A 20,418-nucleotide genomic window follows, 5' to 3' on the forward strand; every position below is an offset into this window, starting at 1 on the left:
GGCCTGGCGTGTCTGTAGACCAGTGTCCACGTTCAGGTCTGCCCTTGGCTGGCCTCTCACGTCTCAAAGCTGGGGCCTCCCCCCCCCACACCCCGGGCGTCCGGTGTGCCACCGAGGCTGCTCTGGGAGATGGGATAGGCGCCCAATGTGGGCAGGCAGGGGGTCAGGAAGGGATTCCGGGGGGGCGGGGTGGGTGCTGCCCAGGGCGGCTTAGGTACCAGGGATGGAACTGCTCGAGTGGCGTCCTGCCCCTGAGGTCTGGTGTCTGCGTTTCAGGACAGCCTGGTCTACGTGCTCAACCGGGAGCGGCACACGGTGGGCCAGAGGACCCCCTCCAGCAAGCCCAGCATCAGCCTCTCGGCCCCCGACATCCTGCCCCTGCACTGCACCATCCGCAGGCGCCGGCCGTTGGGCCGAGCTCAGGCTGGGGCACAGCTGGTCCTGGAGCCCATCCCCGGGGCGTCCGTCTCGGTCAACTTCTCGGAGGTGGGGGGCCGCGCCGTGGTGCTGCGCCACGGGGACCTGCTCTCCCTGGGCCTGTACTACCTGCTGCTGCTGAAGGACCCCGCGCAGGCCCAGCCCCTGCCCGCCCAGGCCCTGGCCCGCCTCCGGGCCGTGCCGGAGAGCTGTAGGATGTGCGGTGCCCCGCTCCGGGCCCGGGGCGCCTCGGTCTCCGCGAGGCCCGGACCCCCCCGGGCGCGGCCGCTGCACCTGGAGTTCGAGCCCGACATGGAGGACGCGCTGCTACAGCGGATCATGACGCTGGTCGAGCCGGGCGGCAACGACCACAAGCTGACCCCCGCCTTCCTCCTCTGCCTCTGCATTCAGCACTCGGCCACCCGCCTCGAGCCGGGCTCCTTCGGGCAGCTCCTGCTCAAGATGGCCAAGATGATCCGAGAGACGGTCTGGGTCAGTGGTGGGGCGGGGGGCGGTTCGCTGCCGGCGGCCTCGGCCGGGAGAGGAGCGGGTGGGAGCTGCGGCCGCCTGGGTGGAGGGCGCGAGCTCCCCCTTGACCGAGACCAGCCCTCGTCGCTGTCGGGAGAGCAGGATAGGCAGGGCCACCAGGGGAGCTGGGGTATCCGCCGAGGGTTTGGCTTCATGAGCTCCGGTCCTGCGTCCCTCCTCACGGCCCAGCCCTGCTGGCGCCCAGGCGGCCTGGGAGCCCCGCGCTTTCTGCCGGGAGCAGGTCGAGCCCCTGCCGACACCCCACTGCAGAGCCCTTGTCGGGTGGCGGGGAGAGGGGGGGCACAGGACCGGTCGATGCTGTCCATTGAAACTTCGCCCAGGATGGTCTCTGGACCGCGGCACCACGCACGTCCGGGCAGAATTCCTTGCTGGGGGGCTGACCCCTGCACCGCAGGACGTTGGGCAGCCTCCCTGGCCTGGTGCTGGCAGCACCCCTCCCCTCCCCCCTCACGGAAGCGGCTTCAGGCACTGCCAGACATCCCCTGGGGCCAGAGCACCCGGCGGGCATCTCCTGCCCCTCCAGGGGCCGGACTCCCTGGGGACCCAAAGGATGGCTGGTAGTTACACGCAGTCCTTCAGAGAGACCCCCTTAGTCTCGGCCGTGCTCACCCTGAGGCAGACGTGGGAAAAGGAAACCAGCTGGCCGTGTAGACACTGGATAGATTCCTCAGATTAAAATCCACATTTAAAACGTTTGAAACTTTTTAAAAGCAAAAGCCATCCTGGCCTGCCACATCCCAAGGTTTGTGCAAGCGATCTGTGTGCATCGTGCGTACCTGAGCTGCGTCCCCCAGCGTCCCGAGTGGCATTTGGTGTGTGTGGTCGCTTCCCCTCTGTGCAGCTGAAGTCCGTGCAGAGTGTGGACCTAGTGGCCTGACGCTTAGAAGCTGTCAATTTCACACGAATCACCGTCCTTTTCCGAGTCTGCTCTGTGCCAGACACTTACTAGTAATCAGATGCTGTTGGACTTAATTCCCACAACCACCCTGACGGCGTAGGTGCGGTGTCCCACGTCACAGCTGAGAACGCCGGGGCAAAGGAGGGTGCTGGTGACTCCGGGCAGAGAACTGGATCCCCCCGAGCCCGAGCGTCACCCTTGGCTCCCCCGCCATGCACGTGGGATGAGCCCAGCGAACCCCCTCCCCTGCCCCCGTGCAGGCTTGGAAACAGGCTCGTGGAGGTGGGACCCCCTCACCCCAGGTCCCGGGTGTCCCCTGTACGGCTTCCCCTCTGGGGTGTGAGAAGTCTGTCTAGAGCCTTGAGTTTCTTTTGTCTGTATGTGTCTTGGGCATTGGCAGCCTCCTGTGCATCCCCCTGTGCTCACGAGTCTCATCGCCTCAGGCCGACGTGAGCCTTCACGAGAACGTGTGAGGGAGTCGCGGTTAGGACCACGCTAAGCCGGATAACAGCACTAAAGCAAGAATGAGTTCTTGATTGAAGGGGACAGAAAACGTTGGCTGGACCTGAGTCCCTGTGGGGACGTTTAAACATACCCGTGTGTACTCAGGCCCTCGTGTATCTGCTCCACGTTACTGGGGCTGACTTTTAAAAGTGCATCTATGAAGCTTGACCGTGAGAGTGTTGCTAGAACGTTCGTTCTGACATTTGTCATACGTTTGACCCATCTTTACTGCTCCCTAAGTGGCCGGCTGTTACGTAAGAGAGATGGCTGTGAAACAGTGCTCTTGTAGGAAACGCCTGGTTTGTACGCAGTAACGGGATGCCAGGAGGTCAGATCAAATGGAAAACAGTCTTCCCAGTGTAGCTTGGAGCGACGCCCGGAGCAGTGATGCCGTGTTTCATGTAGATGGGAGCCTGTGTCAGTGGTGTCCTGCTTGTCTCATCTTTGCTTTTTTTCCCTTTATAATTGTAGGAGAAAACCAAAGAACTCGCCGAGAAGCAGGCGCACCTGTAAGTACGGCCCCGTCTTCGTACCCGCCCAGCAGCCCACTGGTTCCCCAGGAGCCAAGTCCCAGCACCCCTCACCCTGCAGCCTCTGGGGTCAGCTCTGTGTCTTTCTGTCTCAGGGTGGCTGTTTCCATGTCTGTAGTCACCACCCTGGGCAGCTCTGTGTCGGGGAGGTCTCTCCAGAGCATCTGTGAGACGAGTGGGCACGACCCTCCAGGCAGCCTTGTCCTCGCCCTCCCGTAATTGCCGTGTTAATGCAAACCTGCTGCTTTGGGGAAGTGGACGCCTCCCGGTGTAGAGGTGGGGCAGGGGGTCTCCGCTGTCCAACGTCGGTTTTCATAGAAAGTACGGGTTCTAGTTTTACGCGCCGCTGGGGGGACTTGAGGAAACCATTTGGCATTAACGGTAAAGACGTGCGTATCCTGGGACACCCCCCGCCTGCCCTTGGGCGGACACCACCGAGAGCCGCCTTCGCAGAAGGTGGCGGCGGCACCTGTGTTTGTGCTGCGGACCCCTAGCCACAGTGAAGGCGTGAAGGCCACAGCTGTCCGTCCCCTTGAAGGAACACGCACATGTGGTGACAGCCCGAGCAGAGGTTGCCTGTGGTCACTGCCCGTCGCGGACGAAGGGCTCGCGGGGCCTTAAGTCATGCTGCCGTCCACGGGGTTTGCCTCATTTCTGTGTATGTGAGGATGACACGTGAAGAAGATACTCCGTTTATAAAGCACATGGTTGCTGTCCGTGCTTGTGGGGTACCGTCCGCCCGTGGTCCTGTAAGCCAGCGGTCCCCAATCTTTTTGGGACCAGGGACTGGTTTCGTGGCAGACAGTTTCTCCACGGACGGGGCGGGGAGTGGGAGATGGTTCAGGTGGTGATGAGAGCGACGGGGAGCGGCCCGCCGCTCACCTCCTGCTGTGCGGCCCGGGGCTGCGGGGGGGACTGGGGACCTCTGCTGTAAGGGAGTCAGGAGGAAGCATCATTATCCCCTCCTTCTGAAGCCGGGAACTAGAGGCTCAGAGACGGGAAGCCGGGGTCTGAGCAGCGAAGCTCCCGCCGGGCTGAGTGGAGCAGAATCCCCGTCGCTCACGAATGTGCTCTGTTGGCTGCCGCCCTGCTCGAGGGTAGTGGGTAGCGGGGTGCTGTTACAGGCCAGGCCCCGGGCGGGGGGCCCCACGGAAGACAGCCTACAGCTGGCCCAGCATGGAGGGACCAGCTGAGGCCCAGGCAGCTCGGAGAAGCCCTGCATCCTTCGGGTTCCACACGGCAGGGGAAGTCCGCGAGGGAGCCAGCCTCACCCCCGGCTCTGCCTCGTCCCCAGGGTGAGGCGGGCCTGGAGGGAGGAGTCCTCAGGAGAACCCGGCCCTCGCCCTCGAGCGCATCCTCCCACCGGTGCCTGTCTGCTGGGGCCTTGGCCCTTAGACAGGAGGAAACAGCCCCTCCTTCAGCAGCTCCTTGTGTCATTAGGGCCTAAAAACAGCCCTGGCTCCATCCCAGCGAATGCTTTTTTTTAAAAAAAATTATGAATCACTTTCAAAATACAGAAGAGTACAGAGTGTATCAGTTACCCCTGAACCCACACCTGGATTTAACATGATTCACATTTTGCCCCGTTAGCTCCAGGTCTTTCTTGTGTGCTTCTTTCTTGTGTGCTTCTTTTAACATTGTAAGTGGCCGTTAACTCTTCTTGAATGCTTTTTCCGCGTCTGTGATCGTCACACATTTTCCCCTTGAATCTGAGTGTGGGTCCTACATCAGGAGGTTTTCTGAACCGTGATTGGATTCCCGGGATCGAACCTCTCATAACTATTGATTTTGTCATTAGCAAGGTGAGATGTGGTTTGTTGATACTTTAGGATTTTCCCATCTGAATTCATAAGTAGAACTGGCCTGTGAATTCATTTATTGTTTTGTGTTGTCCTTGTCTGATTTTATTGGCAAGGTTCTCAGAAATGAATTGGGCCGCCTTCTCTGCTTTCAGTTCTCTGAGTCGATTTGTCTCAGAGGGTGAGGACTCTGGGCCGCAGAGGTTTCCTGGAAGCGGCCCAGAAGAGCGTCTGGGCGGCGCCTGTGTTTGCTGATTCCATTTCTTTAATGTTTATGGTTTGTTTAGTTTTCTGTTTCTTCTTGTGTTGATTTTGGTAAGTTTTGCTTTCCTAGGAAATTATCTATTGCCTGTGTTTTCAAAGTTATTGGAATAAAATTGTTTGTTATATTCTTGGAGGACTTCTTTCATCTGTAATATATTTGTAGTGATATCGCCTTATTTAATTCCTGTTGTGTTCCTATTTTTTCTCTCCCCACCCCCTTTGATTTATCTTCCCAGGCATTTGTCTGTTATCATCTGTTTAAAAGAACCAATTTTGTTGTTTCTGTTTACCTTTTCTTTGATTTCTGTTCCATTTACCTCTTTATTATTTCCTTACCCTTGCATAATTTCTGTTTTAATTTCTTCTTTGACTCGTGAATTGTTTAGAAAGTTTTTTGAAATTTTTTCATTTTTCTATTTACTAACAAAAATGTTTTAAATTTTATTTTCAGTAATCATAATAATATATTATTAATAATAAGTCATATAGAAGAGCAATAATTTCCCTTGTACAGGTGTCCCAGATGATCTTTATTTTTATTTTAAAAAGCGTTTTGGCCGCATCACGTGTCATGAGGGATCAGTTCCCCGACCAGGGATCGAATCCGCGCCCCCCTGCCATGGAAGCACAGTCTTAAGCGCTGGACCACCAGGGAAGCCCCCCAGATGATTTTTTAAAAATTTATATCAGAACGTCATTGATTGGATTTGGTTTATTTTTATTTATTTTACTGTGGTGAGAACATTTAACATGAAAGCTCTGCTCTTAAACTTTAAGTGTGCAGTACAGTCTCGCTAACCGTAGGTGCGCTGTCGTACAGCAGGTCTCTAGAACTCGCTCATCCTGCATAATTGAGACTTTACGCTCCGATGAGCAGTTTCTCTTGTCCGCCCTCCTGCCCCCACCCCTGGCAGCCGCCCCTCTGCTCGCTGATTCTGTGAGTTGGACTGTTTTGGGTCCCTCAGGTAAGTGGAGTCACACAGTACGTGTCCTTCTGTGATTGGCTTATTTCACTGAGCATCGTGTCTTCAGGGTTCATCCGTGTTGTTGCAGGATTTCCTTCTTTTTTTTTTTTTTTTTTTGCGGTTCGCGGGCCTCTCGCTGTCGTGGCCTCTCCCGTCGCAGAGCACAGGCTCCGGACGCGCAGGCTCCGCGGCCACGGCACGTGGGATCCTCCCGGACCGGGGCACGAACCCGCGTCCCCCGCGTCGGCAGGCGGACTCCCGACCACTGCGCCCCCAGGGCCGCCCTCCTTCTTTATTTAATGGTGGATGACGTTCCGTTGTGTTATAAACCGGATTGCCTTTATTCATTCATTTGTCGGTAGACCTTGCGTTGGAGTCCACGTCTCGGATATTATGAGTAGTGCTGCAGTGAACACTGGGGTGCTAATATTTCTTGGAGATCCTGATTTCAATTCTTTTGGATAAACACCAGGAAGTGGAATTGCTGGATCATAAGGTAGTTCTACTTTTAGTTTTTTGAGGAACCTCCACACTGTTTTCCACAGTGGCTGCACCAGTTTGCATTCCTACCAGCAGTGCACAAGGGTTCTGATTTTTCCACATCGTCACCCATACTTGTTGACTCCGGTCTTTTTCATGAAACCATGACAGGTGTGGGGTGGCAGCTGCTTGTGTTTTGACTTGCATTTCCCTGTTGATTATGTATGTTGAGAACCTTTTCACGCTCCTCCGGCTGGCTGTCTACTTTGGAGACATATCTACTCAAGTCTTCAGCGCATTTTTAATAGGGTTATTCGTGGTTTGCTTTCTTTGTGTGTTTTTGTTTCTGCTTTTGAGTTGTAGGAATTCCTTATGTGTATTGGGAAGTTCACCCCTTATCTGATATGTGGTTTGCAAATGTTTTCTCCCATCCCGTGGGTTGCCTTCTTGTTCTGTTAATGGTTTCCTTTGCTGCACAGAACCCTTTCCGTTTGACGTAACGCCACGTGTCTCTTGGTGTTTTTATTGCCTTTGGTGTCACGTCCCTGAAATCGTCGTGCCTACTCGGTGCTTGCCCGGACGGGTGGGCCAGGCCGCCGCGCCTTGTTTGTGCCCCACGGTACGGCAGGGCTGGCCGGTGGCGCGTCCTCAGCGCTGACCTCGCTGGGACCCAACACCAAAGCTCCACTTGGCAGTAGCTGGTGGACTGTTTTTCCGTGCAGGCCTGCCTGTCTGTCCCGTTGAGTTCTGGGCGGAATGGAGAAGGGCAATAAATGTTGAAAACAAAATGGGGCTAGGCTCTGACGAGCAGATTCATCCTTTTTTGACGACATAAAGCTCTTCGGGCGTGCACGTGTGTGTGTAATTCACGTGTGTGTGTAATTCACGTGTGTGTGTAATTCTCCAGCGAGGAGAGCGGACGAGAGGAGCAAGATAAGCAGTGGAAACAAGGAGACGCGTCTGAAACCTGTCCCTCTCCAGGAGCAGGACAGAGGGGGTCATGCTGTCTGTGGACAAAAGTGAAGTTACGCCAGAGAGAGCAGCCAAGTGCAGGCCCAAGGAGAACGTGGGGAAGGGAGCCCGAGGCCCGTGGGGCGTGGAGGAGGCCGAGGCTGCAGCCCGCCCGACACTTCCGCACCAGCCCTGCCGCTGATATGGCCCCTCGGCTTTTCCCGTGGGCCTGATCGCCAGGAGCCCCCCGCACGACGGTCACTGCAACAGCCGTAGTCCCTGAGCTGCTCCGGGCGCCGGCAAGCCCTCCAGGCAGGATGAAGAGCCTAGGGACAGCGCCGTTCTCGCGCGATGCCCGCAGACGCCCGCCGTGCCCCCCGGAATCCGCCAGTAAGAGGCACAGCCCAGCGTCACCGCCAGACAGACCCAGTTACCTCTGGGTGGTTTGATTTGCTTGTCAGTGGATCTCTGCTCACCTGTCAGAGCACCTGGCAGGTGTGGTCAGGGACCCTCCGGTGTGAGGATGCTCTCAGAATGCACAGCCCACCGACAGGCTGGCTGCCGGGATGAGGAACCTTGCCGGCGAGACACCGACTGGCATTTAGAGGGAGGAATCGCCCGGAGCTCTGCTCGCCGCACCCGCCCCTCGGCCTCCCCAGGAGGCTGGTGAGGACAGCGCGGTGCTTCAGTCACATTGCGGGCGACTCGGACACCAGGTCCTGGATGCTGGTGGCTGGGGCCCAGGAGACGCGGGAGGAGGGGCTTGAGATGGGCGGAGCTGACCTCGCAGGCTGCCGTCGAGGGAGGCAGGCGGCCCCCACGTGCCCAGTGTCCCCTGGAAAGGGAGTGCCACGGGCCCTCTACCCCAGGTGGCCGTCCCCCAGGGTGGGATGGGGTTGGAGGGCCGGGAAGGGCCTAGCTCCGTGCTGCCGCCTGGGAGCCCCTCCCGCCCCTCTCCTCTACCCGCCGCGCGGCCCCAGACACGGCCAGGCAGCCCCCGTGAGTGGGGTCGTTTGTGGGTTTCCTAACGGTATCTCTGAGTCTTCCAGTAGCGCCCGCGATCCCTGCCTCCTGACGCCGCCTTAGCCGTCGTCTTCCGCCTCCTGCCGGGATGCGGTAGCACTTAGCTGCCCTTGTCCGATCACCAGCCCAAGCCGTTGCGCCTCTGCTTGCTTCCTCTGTTAGTTACGTTCCTCACTTAAGACACCCGCCCTCATCTCTCTTGCTCTCGAGTACGAGGGGCAATTCCTGTTGCTCGTCCGAATGGTCACAGCCGCTCTGTTCTCTGATTCTCAAAGAGAAGATGTGAAAAAAAGCCATTTGCCAGAGTCCTTTTCCAGCGTGGCCTCGGGCGGTCCTTCCTGTGAGGGCTTGTAGGCGACGTGCCTCTAACGGGTTATGGATCTGAATCCAGTCCCCAGCCTGACGCTGGCAGGCTGACAGATTGTGGTGGGTATTTTGAGCGTCCGCTGTTCTCACGCACAGAGCGCGGCGGGTTCGGCGCGACTCTTGGTCTCTGTCTTGGCAGCCAGGAGCCCCTCTCCCCGGCCAGCTTCACCATGGCGGGCCTGGTTCCGGACCTGCAGCACATCATCTTCTGGATGTCCAACTCGGTTGAGCTTCTGTACTTTATCCAGCAGAAGTGCCCACTCTACATGCAGAGCCTGGAGGAGGACCTGGACATCACAGGTATGGCCGTGCTGCTGCTCCCAGGTGGTGAGCGTCCCCGGGCCGTCTCAGGGGAGAGGTGGCCCCCAGAGCAGAGATGGGTGTCGGGGGCGTCCCCAAAGAGGGAGGCGACCTGCCGGTCGGGCTGTAAGCTGGTGCCTCTCGTCCGTGACGCGTCCGCGCTCTCTGTCCCCGTCATTTCACGCAGCCCCACTGGGGGAGGCCCGGGAGACGCAGGTCACTCACTGCATTCTGTCAGCCCTTGGCCGCCAGCCCCCCCAGAATGCACCGCAGTCTCAGAAAGGAGGCGCGTTGCTCGTGAGAGTTACGAGATTGTGTGACACGTGTTGACTTCAGAGACTAAAACGTAGGAAAACGTGCCTCGTAGAGCTGATGCAACGCAGCATAAAGCGCTGAAAACGCTCAGTGAGAGAGTGACTCTGACTGGGGCGGTCTAGGAGGGCTTCGTGGAGGAGGTGGCGTGCGGCCAGGCCCTGAGGGGGTGTGAGATGTCAGCTGGCGCGTGTCTGATGGGGCCGCAGCGGGTCCTGGCACGGAGCCGGGACGGAGCAGCGGGGCTGCATGCAGTGGGACCGGGTGTGGTGGCCGGGGACCAGGGGCTCGGTTTCGCCCCGTGCGGCCTCACTCTGCCCTGCGAGGACAGAGCCGCCCGCTTCGCTCACTCCTGTCCGAGCGGGCGTGCGCCCCCGCCCCAGGGGCCTGCCTGCCTCGGGGAGCCGTGGGGAGGCCGCGCGGCAGGACAGGCGCGGCCATGTCTCCCGGGACACAGGCTCACAGTCGGCCTGAGGCCCTGGGCCCTGCTGGTTCCCCCGATGCCAACCGGCTAGGTTCCTAGGGGAGGGGCTCATGGCCGCTGCCGGCGAGGGGGCTGGTCTGCCCGGGGGCCGGCTGTCCCACTCTGCGCTCAGTTGGCCGCTGGCTTCGGAGACGGGGTGGCGGGGCCGAGGCCCTGGGGCGTCCCGGCCAGGCCTGGGGAGACGGGGTCCGCCTACCTTCCTCTCGTCAGTTGTGGTTTCTGAGTCTTTTCTCCCCCCAACTTCCCAGGGAAGGGGCGGTGGGGACTGTCTTGGGCTCTCAGGGCCTCCGTGGATACGTGTCAGAAGCAGTGTCTCCTCCGTGCTTCAGTGGTCATTCGTTGCAGGTCCGCTGGCCTGTCACTCCCTCCCTTGTCCCCCTTGGGCAGACATTGTGAACACCGTCCAGTAGACCCCCAGGATGGGGCAGCTGCTGTCTGTCCACCGGGCCTGGGTTGGACGCAGACTGTCACCCACCATTCCCCCGAACGTGACGCGAGGACTACACCTCCCGAGTCTCCGTCGCCAGCGAGCCTCGCTCTGCGCAGCGGCCTGGGCCCACCCCGTGCCTGGTGCTGCTGGAATCCAGCGCCTGCAGAGGCTTCCGGTCACCTCTCCCCAGACCCTGCTGAGCTCCTTTTGTGGGGGGTGACCTCCAGCCCCCCAGGACTGAGGCTGCAGCGCTCAGCGGGCTCTGAGTGGAGGGGACTCTTGTGCACGTGGCGTCGGCCGGCGAGCACCCGGCCTCTGGCTGGGCCTTCCGTGCGGAAGCCAGGAGGCCGGCACAGGTCGGAGACGGCACCCCGTCACCCCGACTTGGGGCACAGTGCTCACAGGCGAGTCCCGCCGGTGCCCCTCCTTGTCTGGACATATTTCAGACGCTGTGTTGAGAGGCTGCAGGCCTGGGGTTAGTGTATCCTTCACAGGGACCCTGCGTCAGGCTGATTTTCATGGAAGAAGCTGCTGGGGGGCTCTGCTCTTAGGAAGATATTCTTGGTCCAAGGCCCAGATGTCGTGTAGCCCAGTCGACGTTGGGAGAGTGAGTGTGTGGACGGCTGGGGTCCCACCTCTGCCCGCCCCGGGGACCACAAGGGCTGGGGAAGCCACAGCAGGGCCTGAGCGTCCCGGAAACACCGTCCAGGGCGGTGCAGGCTCCGGAGAGCTCAGAGGAAAAAACCATCAACCAGGGGGCGAAGGGAAGGTCAGAGTTGGCGTGTTTGGCCTCCTGACCTTCAGCAGGAAATATCTGTGGGAAGAATTCTAAAAACAGAGATGTGTCATGTCCTGAAAACTGGAAAAAGAGCTTTTTCTTCCCCAAACAACCTTTTCTGTCTGAAGCTCTTATCCAGGAAGCCCGTTCACAGGGGAAGATAAAAGATTAGCCCATCAGGGGGGACGTTTATTTAATTCATTTAAAGTTCTCCTGGAAGGCTTTGAGGCTCTGCCTCAGCGCCTGCGGACTGTGGGGTCCCAGGGGGCGGTCCTCCACCCCGGGGCCTCGGGAGGGAGCGGGGACAAGGCCCGGGTCCTCTGACAGGCGCGTGCGGGCATCAGCTGAGTCGGAAACCCCAGCAGAGCCCGCGCCGCGGCTAGGAGGGTTTCAGGGTGTTTCTGCGGCGTCTGCTGGGAGCCGCCCGGGGTTGTGCTCTGTGGACCCCCAGCCTCCTGCTTCTGTCCGTCCCCTCCTCCCTCTCTCCAGAGCCCCTGGGCCCACATGAGGGGCGTAGGTCTCCTTCTCAGACAAGCTGGCGCCATCAGAGCCTGCGGCCCCTGCAGTCACCTGATTGGCTTCTCCCCCAAAGCCCAGGGGGGCTGCAGGGAGCAGCCAGACCCTGCCGGGCTCCTCCGGGAAGGGCCCTGGGGAGGCCCCGCAGGCCTCCGGCTTCCTGGTCGGGAGGGTTCTGGGGTGTGAGCCCTGGGAGGGGTCAGGGAGCCCCGAGCCCTCGATGGGCCATGCTGGCGTCTGCAGGGCGGGTCTCTGACGGACGCGCACACCGTTTCCGTTGGCCCAGTAGCCGGGCGGCCCCGTCCCTGTGCTCCTGGGAGGCCCAGCTTAGCGCTCAGGGCGATTCCCGGCCTCCCTCCCTCCCTGAAAGGAGGTCCCCAGACGTGGGGCCCACTCTGTGCATTAAGCAAGAGGCCGCACGGGACCGGCAGTGCAGGAAAGCCTTGCCGCCGGCCTTCCGTCCTCGTCAAGAGAAGCGAGGGGCCGAGCGAGAGAAGGACGGAGGCGGGCGTCCCGTCCGGTCCCTCCCCAAGTGCCACCAGGGCCGCTGGTACCAGGCACCTCATGCCTCCCGACTTCGGGAGGGCCCCTCGGCATGGCCCCTCCCTGTTGGGCCCCTGGTCTTGGGGACCCCGTGGCCAGCCTGGCCTCTTGGCCGTACGGGAGCCCCACCCAGGGGGAGGGAGTCACCTGGCGTCGCTCACACCCCCCAGTCCCAGCTGCAGCGGCAGCCCCCTGGCCGCTGCCCAGCCTGGGAGGCCCATCCCCCGGCCTGTTGTGCCAAGGGCCCGTCCCCCGAGGTACTGAGCGCCCAGGGTCTCCGCTCTGTGCCTGAGACACGGCAGTGTCTTCCCTGGGGGGCGCTAGTTGGGGGGAACGGGGCACGAGGGCCATCTGGGCTTCTCGGGAAAGTGTCTTGACGGCCTCCTTAGGACCTCTGGGCAGGTGTCCTTTGACCTGTGTCCCGAGTGAGAAGTGACCTGCGGGCCAGGATCTGCCAGCGCTGGGCACTTGGTCCTGACCCGTATCCGGAAGCTGCTGGCGTGCGAGCGTCTGCTGCGCTTGGTATCGAGTCGGTGTCCATGGGCTTGGAAGCTCGGGGCCTGGGGTCCTGGCCACCTCAGCCAGCACCCTGGGACCCCTGGGCCCGGGGGCCCCGTGGCTTTGGTTTGTCACGTTTTCCAAACCCAAGAGGAGGGTGCTGGGCGGAGCCCTCAGGAGACGTCGGGTGGGGGTTTGAACTCGCGGCAGTTCCAGAAGGTTCCTGCCCGAGTCCCCCCTCCCCTGGCCCTGCAGTGACGGCGCCACATTCCCCCGCAGGCTCGAAGGAGTCCCTGTTCTCCTGCACCCTCACGGCCAGTGAGGAGGCCATGGCAGTGCTGGAGGAGGTCATCCTGTACGCCTTCCAGCAGTGCGTGTACTACGTCTCCAAGGTACAGCCTCTGCGTGTGCGTTCTCCCGGGGGACCTGGCTGCCGGCCTGGCCGCCTCTGCCCGCCCGGACCCCGGCCTCGGGCCCCTGGTCCCCTCACCTGCTGTTGCTCTCGTCGAGCGAGTCCTCTGCCCCAGCGCGGGGCCAGCGAGCGAGAGAGACGGGGCCGGCTGCTCTGGGGAGGCGGCTCGGACAGCGGGACAGCCGTGCGGTGGTTCCGGCTGCCGTGGCCCCGGCTCCCCTGCCCGCGCCGTCCCTAACGCTGGTGGGGGCAGCCGTGCGGCCATGTCTCGGGACTCAGAGCCGAGCGGGGGACCCCGGGGCTCTGCCGTGTCCTTGGGTCAGTGGGGCTCACTCACCCCCACTCCATCCAGTAAAACCCTTCTGATAAAATAAGAAGAGGGCGAAGCCCCCTGCCCTCAGGGTCCTCTGGGTGCCATCCGGCCCCTTTGCCGGAGCCCCTGCAGCCCGTGTCATCTGCGCCTTCGCTGGGAGCTTTACTGACCCCCCTCCCCGCCGCGGCTCCCGCTGGCTGAGCCCGGTGCTCACACGTGGGTCGCTGACACACGTGGTCTGGCCGAGGCGTGAGCGGGATGGGTCGGGCCCGGGGCCCCTGCCCACAGCAGCCGGTGTTTTCCTCTCGCCCCCAGTCCCTGTACGTGTGCCTCCCGGCCCTGCTGGAGTGCCCCCCCTTCCAGTTGGAGTGCCGCGAGAGCTGGTGCTCGGCCCCTCAGCTGCCCGAGGAGCTGCACCGCGTCGTGTCCATCTACCAGGCCACCCTGGACCTCCTGCGGCCGCTGCAGGTGCACCCCGAGATCGCTGCCCAGGTGCTGGCCTACCTCTTCTTCTTCTCCGGCACGCTGCTCTTCAACCAGCTCCTGGACAAGGGTGAGGGTCTGGGGCAGACAGCCCGCACGGCCGCTGAGCATGTCCTTCCGGAGACCAGCGGGCTGAGCCGTCCCGCTCCGTGGGGTCTGGGCGGGTGCCGCGAGGGGAGGACGTGCTGCAGAGCCTGTCCCCGTGGGAGCGGGAGACGCCCGTCCGTGTCTGCACAGGGCCCCGCCGGCCTTTCCTGGTTTATTTTATCCCCGTGTGGCCTTAGGGCCCCTGTGAGCGAGGAGGCAGCAGGCTCAGGGAAGTGACGTGGTCTTTGACCCTGCCTCACTGCCACCCAGATCTCCTCCATCGCCCTGCCCAGCGCTCAGGGCCGAGGCAGTGCTGGGGTGCGGGGCAGGGAGAGCGGGGCCAGCCCACAGCACGTGCGAAGCCTGGACCATGGCCCTCTGCACTTGGGGTCGTGTGGCTGTCACCGCCCCTCCCTGCCCTGCCACCTTCACCTCCTACCTCCATACCCACCCACCCATGCCCAGAGAGGGGTCTGGAAGCAGGTAGTTGTCTTAGAAACTGACGTAAGGTCTTCCGTCTGTCCAGAGGCCTGGTGGGGGGGGGGGGGGGCGCGCGGGAGGAGGACAGGGCTAGGGCCCAGCCGGGCCTGGCTCCCTCGGGGTGGGGGGTGGCGGGCAGCATGCCTGTCCTGCGAGGACTGCCCGGCATCACCCTCGTTCCCTCCCTCCATTCCCAGGGCCCTCTCTGAGTTGCTTCCACTGGCCCAGAGGCGTCCAGGCCTGTGCCCGCCTGCAGCAGCTCCTGGAGTGGACACGGAATGCCGGCTTTGGCGAGGCTGGAGAGCGCTTCTTCCGGAAGCTTTCCTGCACACTCAGCCTGCTGGCCACGCCCAGTGCCCAGCTCGTGCAGGTGGGAGGGGTACAGAGGGTGGGGGGCAGCGGGCGCAGCGAGGACGGGGCGGCACCCTGCACGGTCGCCCTGGGGTCAGCCGCTTGCAGACCAGGAGGGGCTCAGTGGGCTTGCAGTGGCTTAGTCCACAGCTGTTCCCACCTGCAGGCAGGATAACGGCCCCAGGATGTCTGTGTCTAGTCTCTGACCGGCAGCTGTGGCCACAGGGGCCCCTGCTGATGTGGGGAGGTCACCCCGGGGCACCTGGTGGCCCTGTCTAAGCACACGAGTCCTTAAAACTGGGAGAATATTTGCAAACGATGAGACCAACAAGGGCTTAATTTCCAAAATCTACAAACAACTCATACAGCTCGATATCAAAAAACAACACAATAAAAAGATGGGCAAAAGACCTAAACAGACATTTCTCCAAAGAAGATATACAGATGACCAAAAGGCACATGGAAAGATGCTCAGCATTGCTGATTATCAGAGAAATGCAAGTTGAAACTACAGTGAGGTATCACCTCACACCGGTTGGAACGGCCACCATTCAAAAGCCTACAAATAACAAATGCTGGAGAGGGCGTGGACAGTAGGGAGCCTCCTGCACTGTTGGTGGGGATGTAAACTGTGCAGCCACTATGGAGAACGGTATGGAGGTTCCTCAAAAAACTAAAGATAGAGCCACCATACGATCCAGCAATCCCACTCCTGGGCATATATCCAGAGAAAACTCTAATTCGAAAAGACACACGCACCCCAGTGTTCATAGCAGCACTATTTTCAATAGCCAAGGCACGGAAGCCACCTAAATGCCCATCAGCAGACAACTGGCTTAAGGAGGTGCGGTACACGTATGCGATGGAGTACTGCTCAGCCATAAAAAAGAATGAAGTAATGCCATTTGCAGCAATATGGGTGGACCTAGAGATTGTCATACTAAGCGAAGTAAGTCAGAAAGAGAAGGAGAAAGACAAATACCATATGATACGACTTCTGTGTGAAATCTAAAAATATGATACAAGTGAATTTATTTACAAAACAGAAACAGACTCACAGGCATAGAAAACAAACTTATGGTTCCCAGAGGGGAAGGCGGGCGGTGGGGGACAAAACAGAAACAGACTCACCGGCATAGAAAACAAACTTATGGTTCCCAGAGGGGAAGGCGGGTGGTGGGGGGGGGGGGGGGGGGGGGAGAGATAAATTAGGAATTTGGGATTAACAGATACAAACTACTATACATAAAACAGGAAAACAACAAGGTCCTACTGTACAGCACAGGGAACTATGTTCAATATCCCATGATAAACCATAATGGAAAAGAATCCGAAGCAGGGTCGTATATATATAAAATCACTTTACTGTAGCCCAGTGACTAACAGAACGTTGCAAGTCAACTATACTTGAATAAAAGAAGAAAGAGGGAAGCAGAAGAGTGGGTCAGAGAGACAGGAAAGGGCTGGCTCTGAAGGTGGAGGACGGGGCCACGGGGCAAGGGGTACAGCAGCCTCCAGGAGCTGGGAATGGCCCTCGGCTGGAGGCCAGCACAGGAACGGGACCTCAGTCCTACAACCACAGGCAAACGGATCCTGCCCTGGAGCCGCCGGGAGGAGCACAGCCCTGCAACTCTTGCTTCTAGCCCGTGCGACCTGTGCTGGACGTCCGACCCCCAGAACTGTAAGACTGCGCTCGCGCTGATCTCACTGCCACCTTCGTGGTCGTTTGTTAGAACAGCAGCAGGAAACAGACACCAGCTCGCCTGCCTCCCTCACCTGCTGTGCGACACGGTCGTCACAGGTAATCGGCGAGACCAAGCTACCCAGGCCCTTTCCTGCCGGGCAGCGACATGGAACCCACCCAGGGGATGGCCAGCGCGTTTGCAGGGCGGCCCCGTGGACTCCGCTTCCCACGCCCTGGGGAGCTGCTCCGTGTTTGAACCGCGTAGGGGACCGGCTGCCCCGTCCGCCTCCAGGTGAAGTCCCAGCCGACGTGAGCGCAGCCAGGAAGCCCCACATGGCAGTGGCGGCGTCCACAGCCACGGCCACCACGGGCAGCCGCGAGCCACCGTGTGGAGCCCAGACTTGGGCGGAGCATCCGCCTGCAGAGGGGAAGACGAGATGGGGTCCCCCCCGGGGCGCTGCTGTGCACTGCTCTTGCCCTGGGCCTGGCACACAGGCGTGTGCCCTGGTGAACAGTTACCACAGGGGTCCCCAGCCCTCGGGCCATGGACCAGTAGCAGTCCGTGGCCCGATAGGAGCCGGCCGCACAGCGGGAGGTGAGCGGTGGGTGAGCGAGTGAAGCTCCAGCTGTGTTTACAGCCGCTCCCCAGGGCTCGCGTTGCCGCCTGAGCTCCGCCTCCTGTCGGACCGGCGGCGGCATCAGATTCTCATAGGAGCGCTAACCCTGCTGTGAACCGCGCGTGCGAGGGATCCGGGTGGCACGCTCCTTACGAGGATCTCATGCCTGGTGATCCCAGGTGGTGACGCTGGTGCTGGGGAGGGGCCGCAAATGCAGACCATTAGCACAGAGGTCTGACTGCACAGAGGCCGTAATAAATCAGCCGCTTGCAGACTCATATCAAAACCTTATCAGTGAGCGGCAGGTGAAAACGAGCCCAGGGCTCTCACTGATTCTGCATTATGGTGAGTTGTATAGTATTTCGTTATATATCAGCATGTAATAATAATAGAAAAAGTGCACAATAGATGTAATCATCTATTGAATCACCCCAAAACCATCCCCCCCGGCGCCCAGTCCGTGGAAAAATTGTCTTCCATGAAACCGGTCCCTGGTGCCAAACACGGGGACCGCTGAGTTACCAAGCTGGGCGCTTCAGGTTCGCATGGTTTTCTGTGGTTTTCCGTGGTGTTTGTACTTCAGTACAAAATGCGCAGCGAGGAAGGAGCAGCGGTGCGCTAGCTGCTCAGCTGCGCCTCTCCCTGCAGAGCTGGGAGCTGCCCGCTCCTTCCTCTGGCAGAAGACTGGGCTCTATTTCTAGAGCATTTAAGACCGAGGGTCTCCAGGTTGGGACACGGGATCTCACCCTGAAGGAGGGAAGACCCCGGTGGCAGAGCCCCCATTGCTGGAGCCCCGCACTCTCACCCACCAGGCCCGGGCCTGTGCCCTCCAAGCAGGGGGCGGCCAGCGACAGCCCAGGGCAGGATGGAGGATGCTGACACTGGGCCTCCACAGCCAACCAGCCAGGAGAGGGAGAGAGAGGCAGGGAGTGAGGCAAAGAGGCCTCAGGCCGTAGTTTGCCACCCTCAAAACGGACTATTCGGGGAGGAGAAACTTACTTAAAAAACCATTTGTATCGTCGTAAAGATAAGGGAAGATACAGTAACCATTACATAACAGGATGCTATAAATAAGAGAACAAAAAGAATTCTTGGAAGTTACAACTACGACAGCAGAGATGCAGCGTTCAGTAGCAGAGCTGGAAGATAAAGTACGGGAAATCACCCGGAAGCAGAGCCAGCAAGATGGAAGAGGCGTTCGCTCCTGCTGGGGGACGGCTCAGCGCCGTCGGGGCGCCCGCCGACGCCAATCTCGGAGAAGCACAGGCGTGGCGAAGCGTGGCTTCTAGGATGAAAGTCAAAACCACCTCCGGGCAGACGCCGTCCTGCGCTGGCATGTGTCTGGGCTGGAGGTGTCAGGAAGAGGCCGCTCTCCCCACTTCCCCACGTAGCTTAGGATGTTGTCTGTCCCTTCAGTGTCGATACTCGACAACCACCGCGCAGGCCTCTTGATGTGGGCAGTAAAATCAAACGTGGTGGGCGAAACAGAGAGGAAGGAAGAAAGAAGGAAATTAAGGGACCAGTCAAGTGAGGCCCCGCATCCGAGCAGCCAGAGAGGGCTGGGCCAACAGGGAGTGAAGACAAACCAAGACAGTTGCCCAGCCCGCTCGACCCGAGTGTCCGGACTGCAGGTGCCGCCGGTGGGTGAAAAGCACAGTGGCTGAGACAGACCTGCACCAAGACGCGCTCACAGGATTGCAGAGACGCCGCTGAGCTTCCAGAGAAGGAGGAGAGCAGCTCGGGTCTGGAGGTCAGCGGTCCGGATGGTTCCCGACTTCTCAGGAGCGAATGCAGGAGCTGCCTCCCAAATTCCCTACGAGGCCGACTCGAGCCTGGAGTCCTGATGCCTGATGGCGGGGACAGTGGCCTGAGGACGCTCTCCCACGCCAGGCCCCCAGCGTCCCCCTGGCACAGGCCTCCCTGGGAAGCTCCTCGAGAGCAGAAGGAAGGGGTTCCAGGAGGCAAGACGGACGGAGACGGTGACTTAGTGACCTGCCGTTTGTCTTCTGCCAGGGCACCTTCCCTGCCCCCGGCTGCCAGGCCAGTCTCGTGCGGCACCTAACGCTACCGTTGTGCCTTTGTGCAGGTCTTTGACCTGCTTGACTCCCTTTACACGGTACGAGGCGGGGGTCCTATTTCACGGCCCCCTAACCTCCCAGTGGTCTTGCCCCGTTTCTCAGCCCCCCGAGGTGGTGTGACAGGGCTTGTTCGGTGGGCAGGGCACTCGGCGCGGTGCCTGCTGGCCTCTCCGGGGAACGCCCCCCCCCCCCCCCCCCCCCCCCCCGCCACCTGACCCGGCTCTCGCCCTGGACGCTCACAGGCATGGGGTGAGCTGCCCCCTGCACCGGCCTTGACCTCGGCCTCGCTGACCTCGCTGTCCCGCACGGACGCCCCAGGGCGGAGCGGGTGCTGGCGCGGGGAGCCCTGGGCCCCTGCCGCCGGAGCTCCCAGAAGGCGGGCCCTCCCTGGGGGGCGGGCTGGGCCCCCGGCCTTTGACCAGGAGCTCCTTCTCGTCAGCAGATGAGCTGGGCGAACCTGCGGGTCGCGTTCCCTGCCCTGAGCCCCGCGCAGCTGCACCGCCTGCTGACCCAGTACCAGCTGGCCTCGGCCATGGGCCCCATGAGCGCCTGGGAGCCGGGTGCCCAGGACAGCCCCGCAGCCTTCAAGTCAGGTGAGGCCTCTCCTCCGGCTGGAGCTCAGAACTCGGGTGTGGCCCGGGGGCTCCTTGAACCCTGGGTCCCCAGGTCGGGGGACAGGGCAGGACACCCGAGGAGGAAGACGGCCCAGGGCGGAGGCTCCCCTTTGCCCCCAGGCTCTCGGCTCAGGTCAGAGGTCTCCACTGCCCCTCACGGGGCCTCGCTGGGTGCACGGCCACCAGGAGGAGAGCAGGGTCTCCACACCGGGTGCCATGGCACAACCTGTCGGGAAATGGCGCTGAGCAATCTTGCCCTGGGTGTGTTACGTGTGGGGACAGACGTACATACGTGTGTGTATATTTTTATGAGTTAGTTTTGTATCTCTTCATTAGCTGTATGTACATTATAACACAAGCAAAAACGGAAAGTAAAGGACGGGGGAAGATCTAGATAGAAGTAGGGCTTCCGACGCCTGGTCACCTGGGGCTTGGGCCCTGAGCGCCGTCCCCCGCCCCGTTTACTGGTTCCCGTTCAAGGCCTTCTGCGGAGGGAGGGAGGGGGCTCTGTGCTGGGCGCCGGGAGCAAGGCGGGGGCTGCCGTCGTCCGTCCGTCTGGAAGGCGCGTGTGTCCTCGTGCGGAGGCCAGCACTCAGGCAGGCTGTGCTCAGCCCGTGACACGTGCGCGGTGCAGGCGGCGTGGCCGCGGGGGCCCGGCAGGAGCAGGTGGTGGCCTGGGGTGCTGGTGTCCG

At 60.7% G+C, this 20,418-nt stretch overlaps 1 protein-coding gene across 2 annotated transcripts in view; it reads left to right on the forward strand.

The window, feature by feature from the left end:
* The window catches only part of RADIL (Rap associating with DIL domain), a 62,083-nt gene that overhangs the window by 35,185 nt on the left and 6,480 nt on the right, over positions 1–20,418 (forward strand). For both annotated transcript variants that reach the window (XM_032605040.1, XM_032605041.1), the window contains exons 4-10: positions 277–909; positions 2,840–2,877; positions 8,886–9,046; positions 12,887–12,999; positions 13,648–13,885; positions 14,580–14,752; positions 19,555–19,705. In XM_032605040.1, the coding sequence (XP_032460931.1) occupies positions 277–909; positions 2,840–2,877; positions 8,886–9,046; positions 12,887–12,999; positions 13,648–13,885; positions 14,580–14,752; positions 19,555–19,705 (1,507 nt within the window). The remainder of the gene's footprint in view (positions 1–276; positions 910–2,839; positions 2,878–8,885; positions 9,047–12,886; positions 13,000–13,647; positions 13,886–14,579; positions 14,753–19,554; positions 19,706–20,418) is intronic.

Source organism: Phocoena sinus, chromosome 15, assembly GCF_008692025.1.
Source record: "Phocoena sinus isolate mPhoSin1 chromosome 15, mPhoSin1.pri, whole genome shotgun sequence".
NCBI classification, from domain to species: Eukaryota; Metazoa; Chordata; class Mammalia; order Artiodactyla; family Phocoenidae; genus Phocoena; species Phocoena sinus.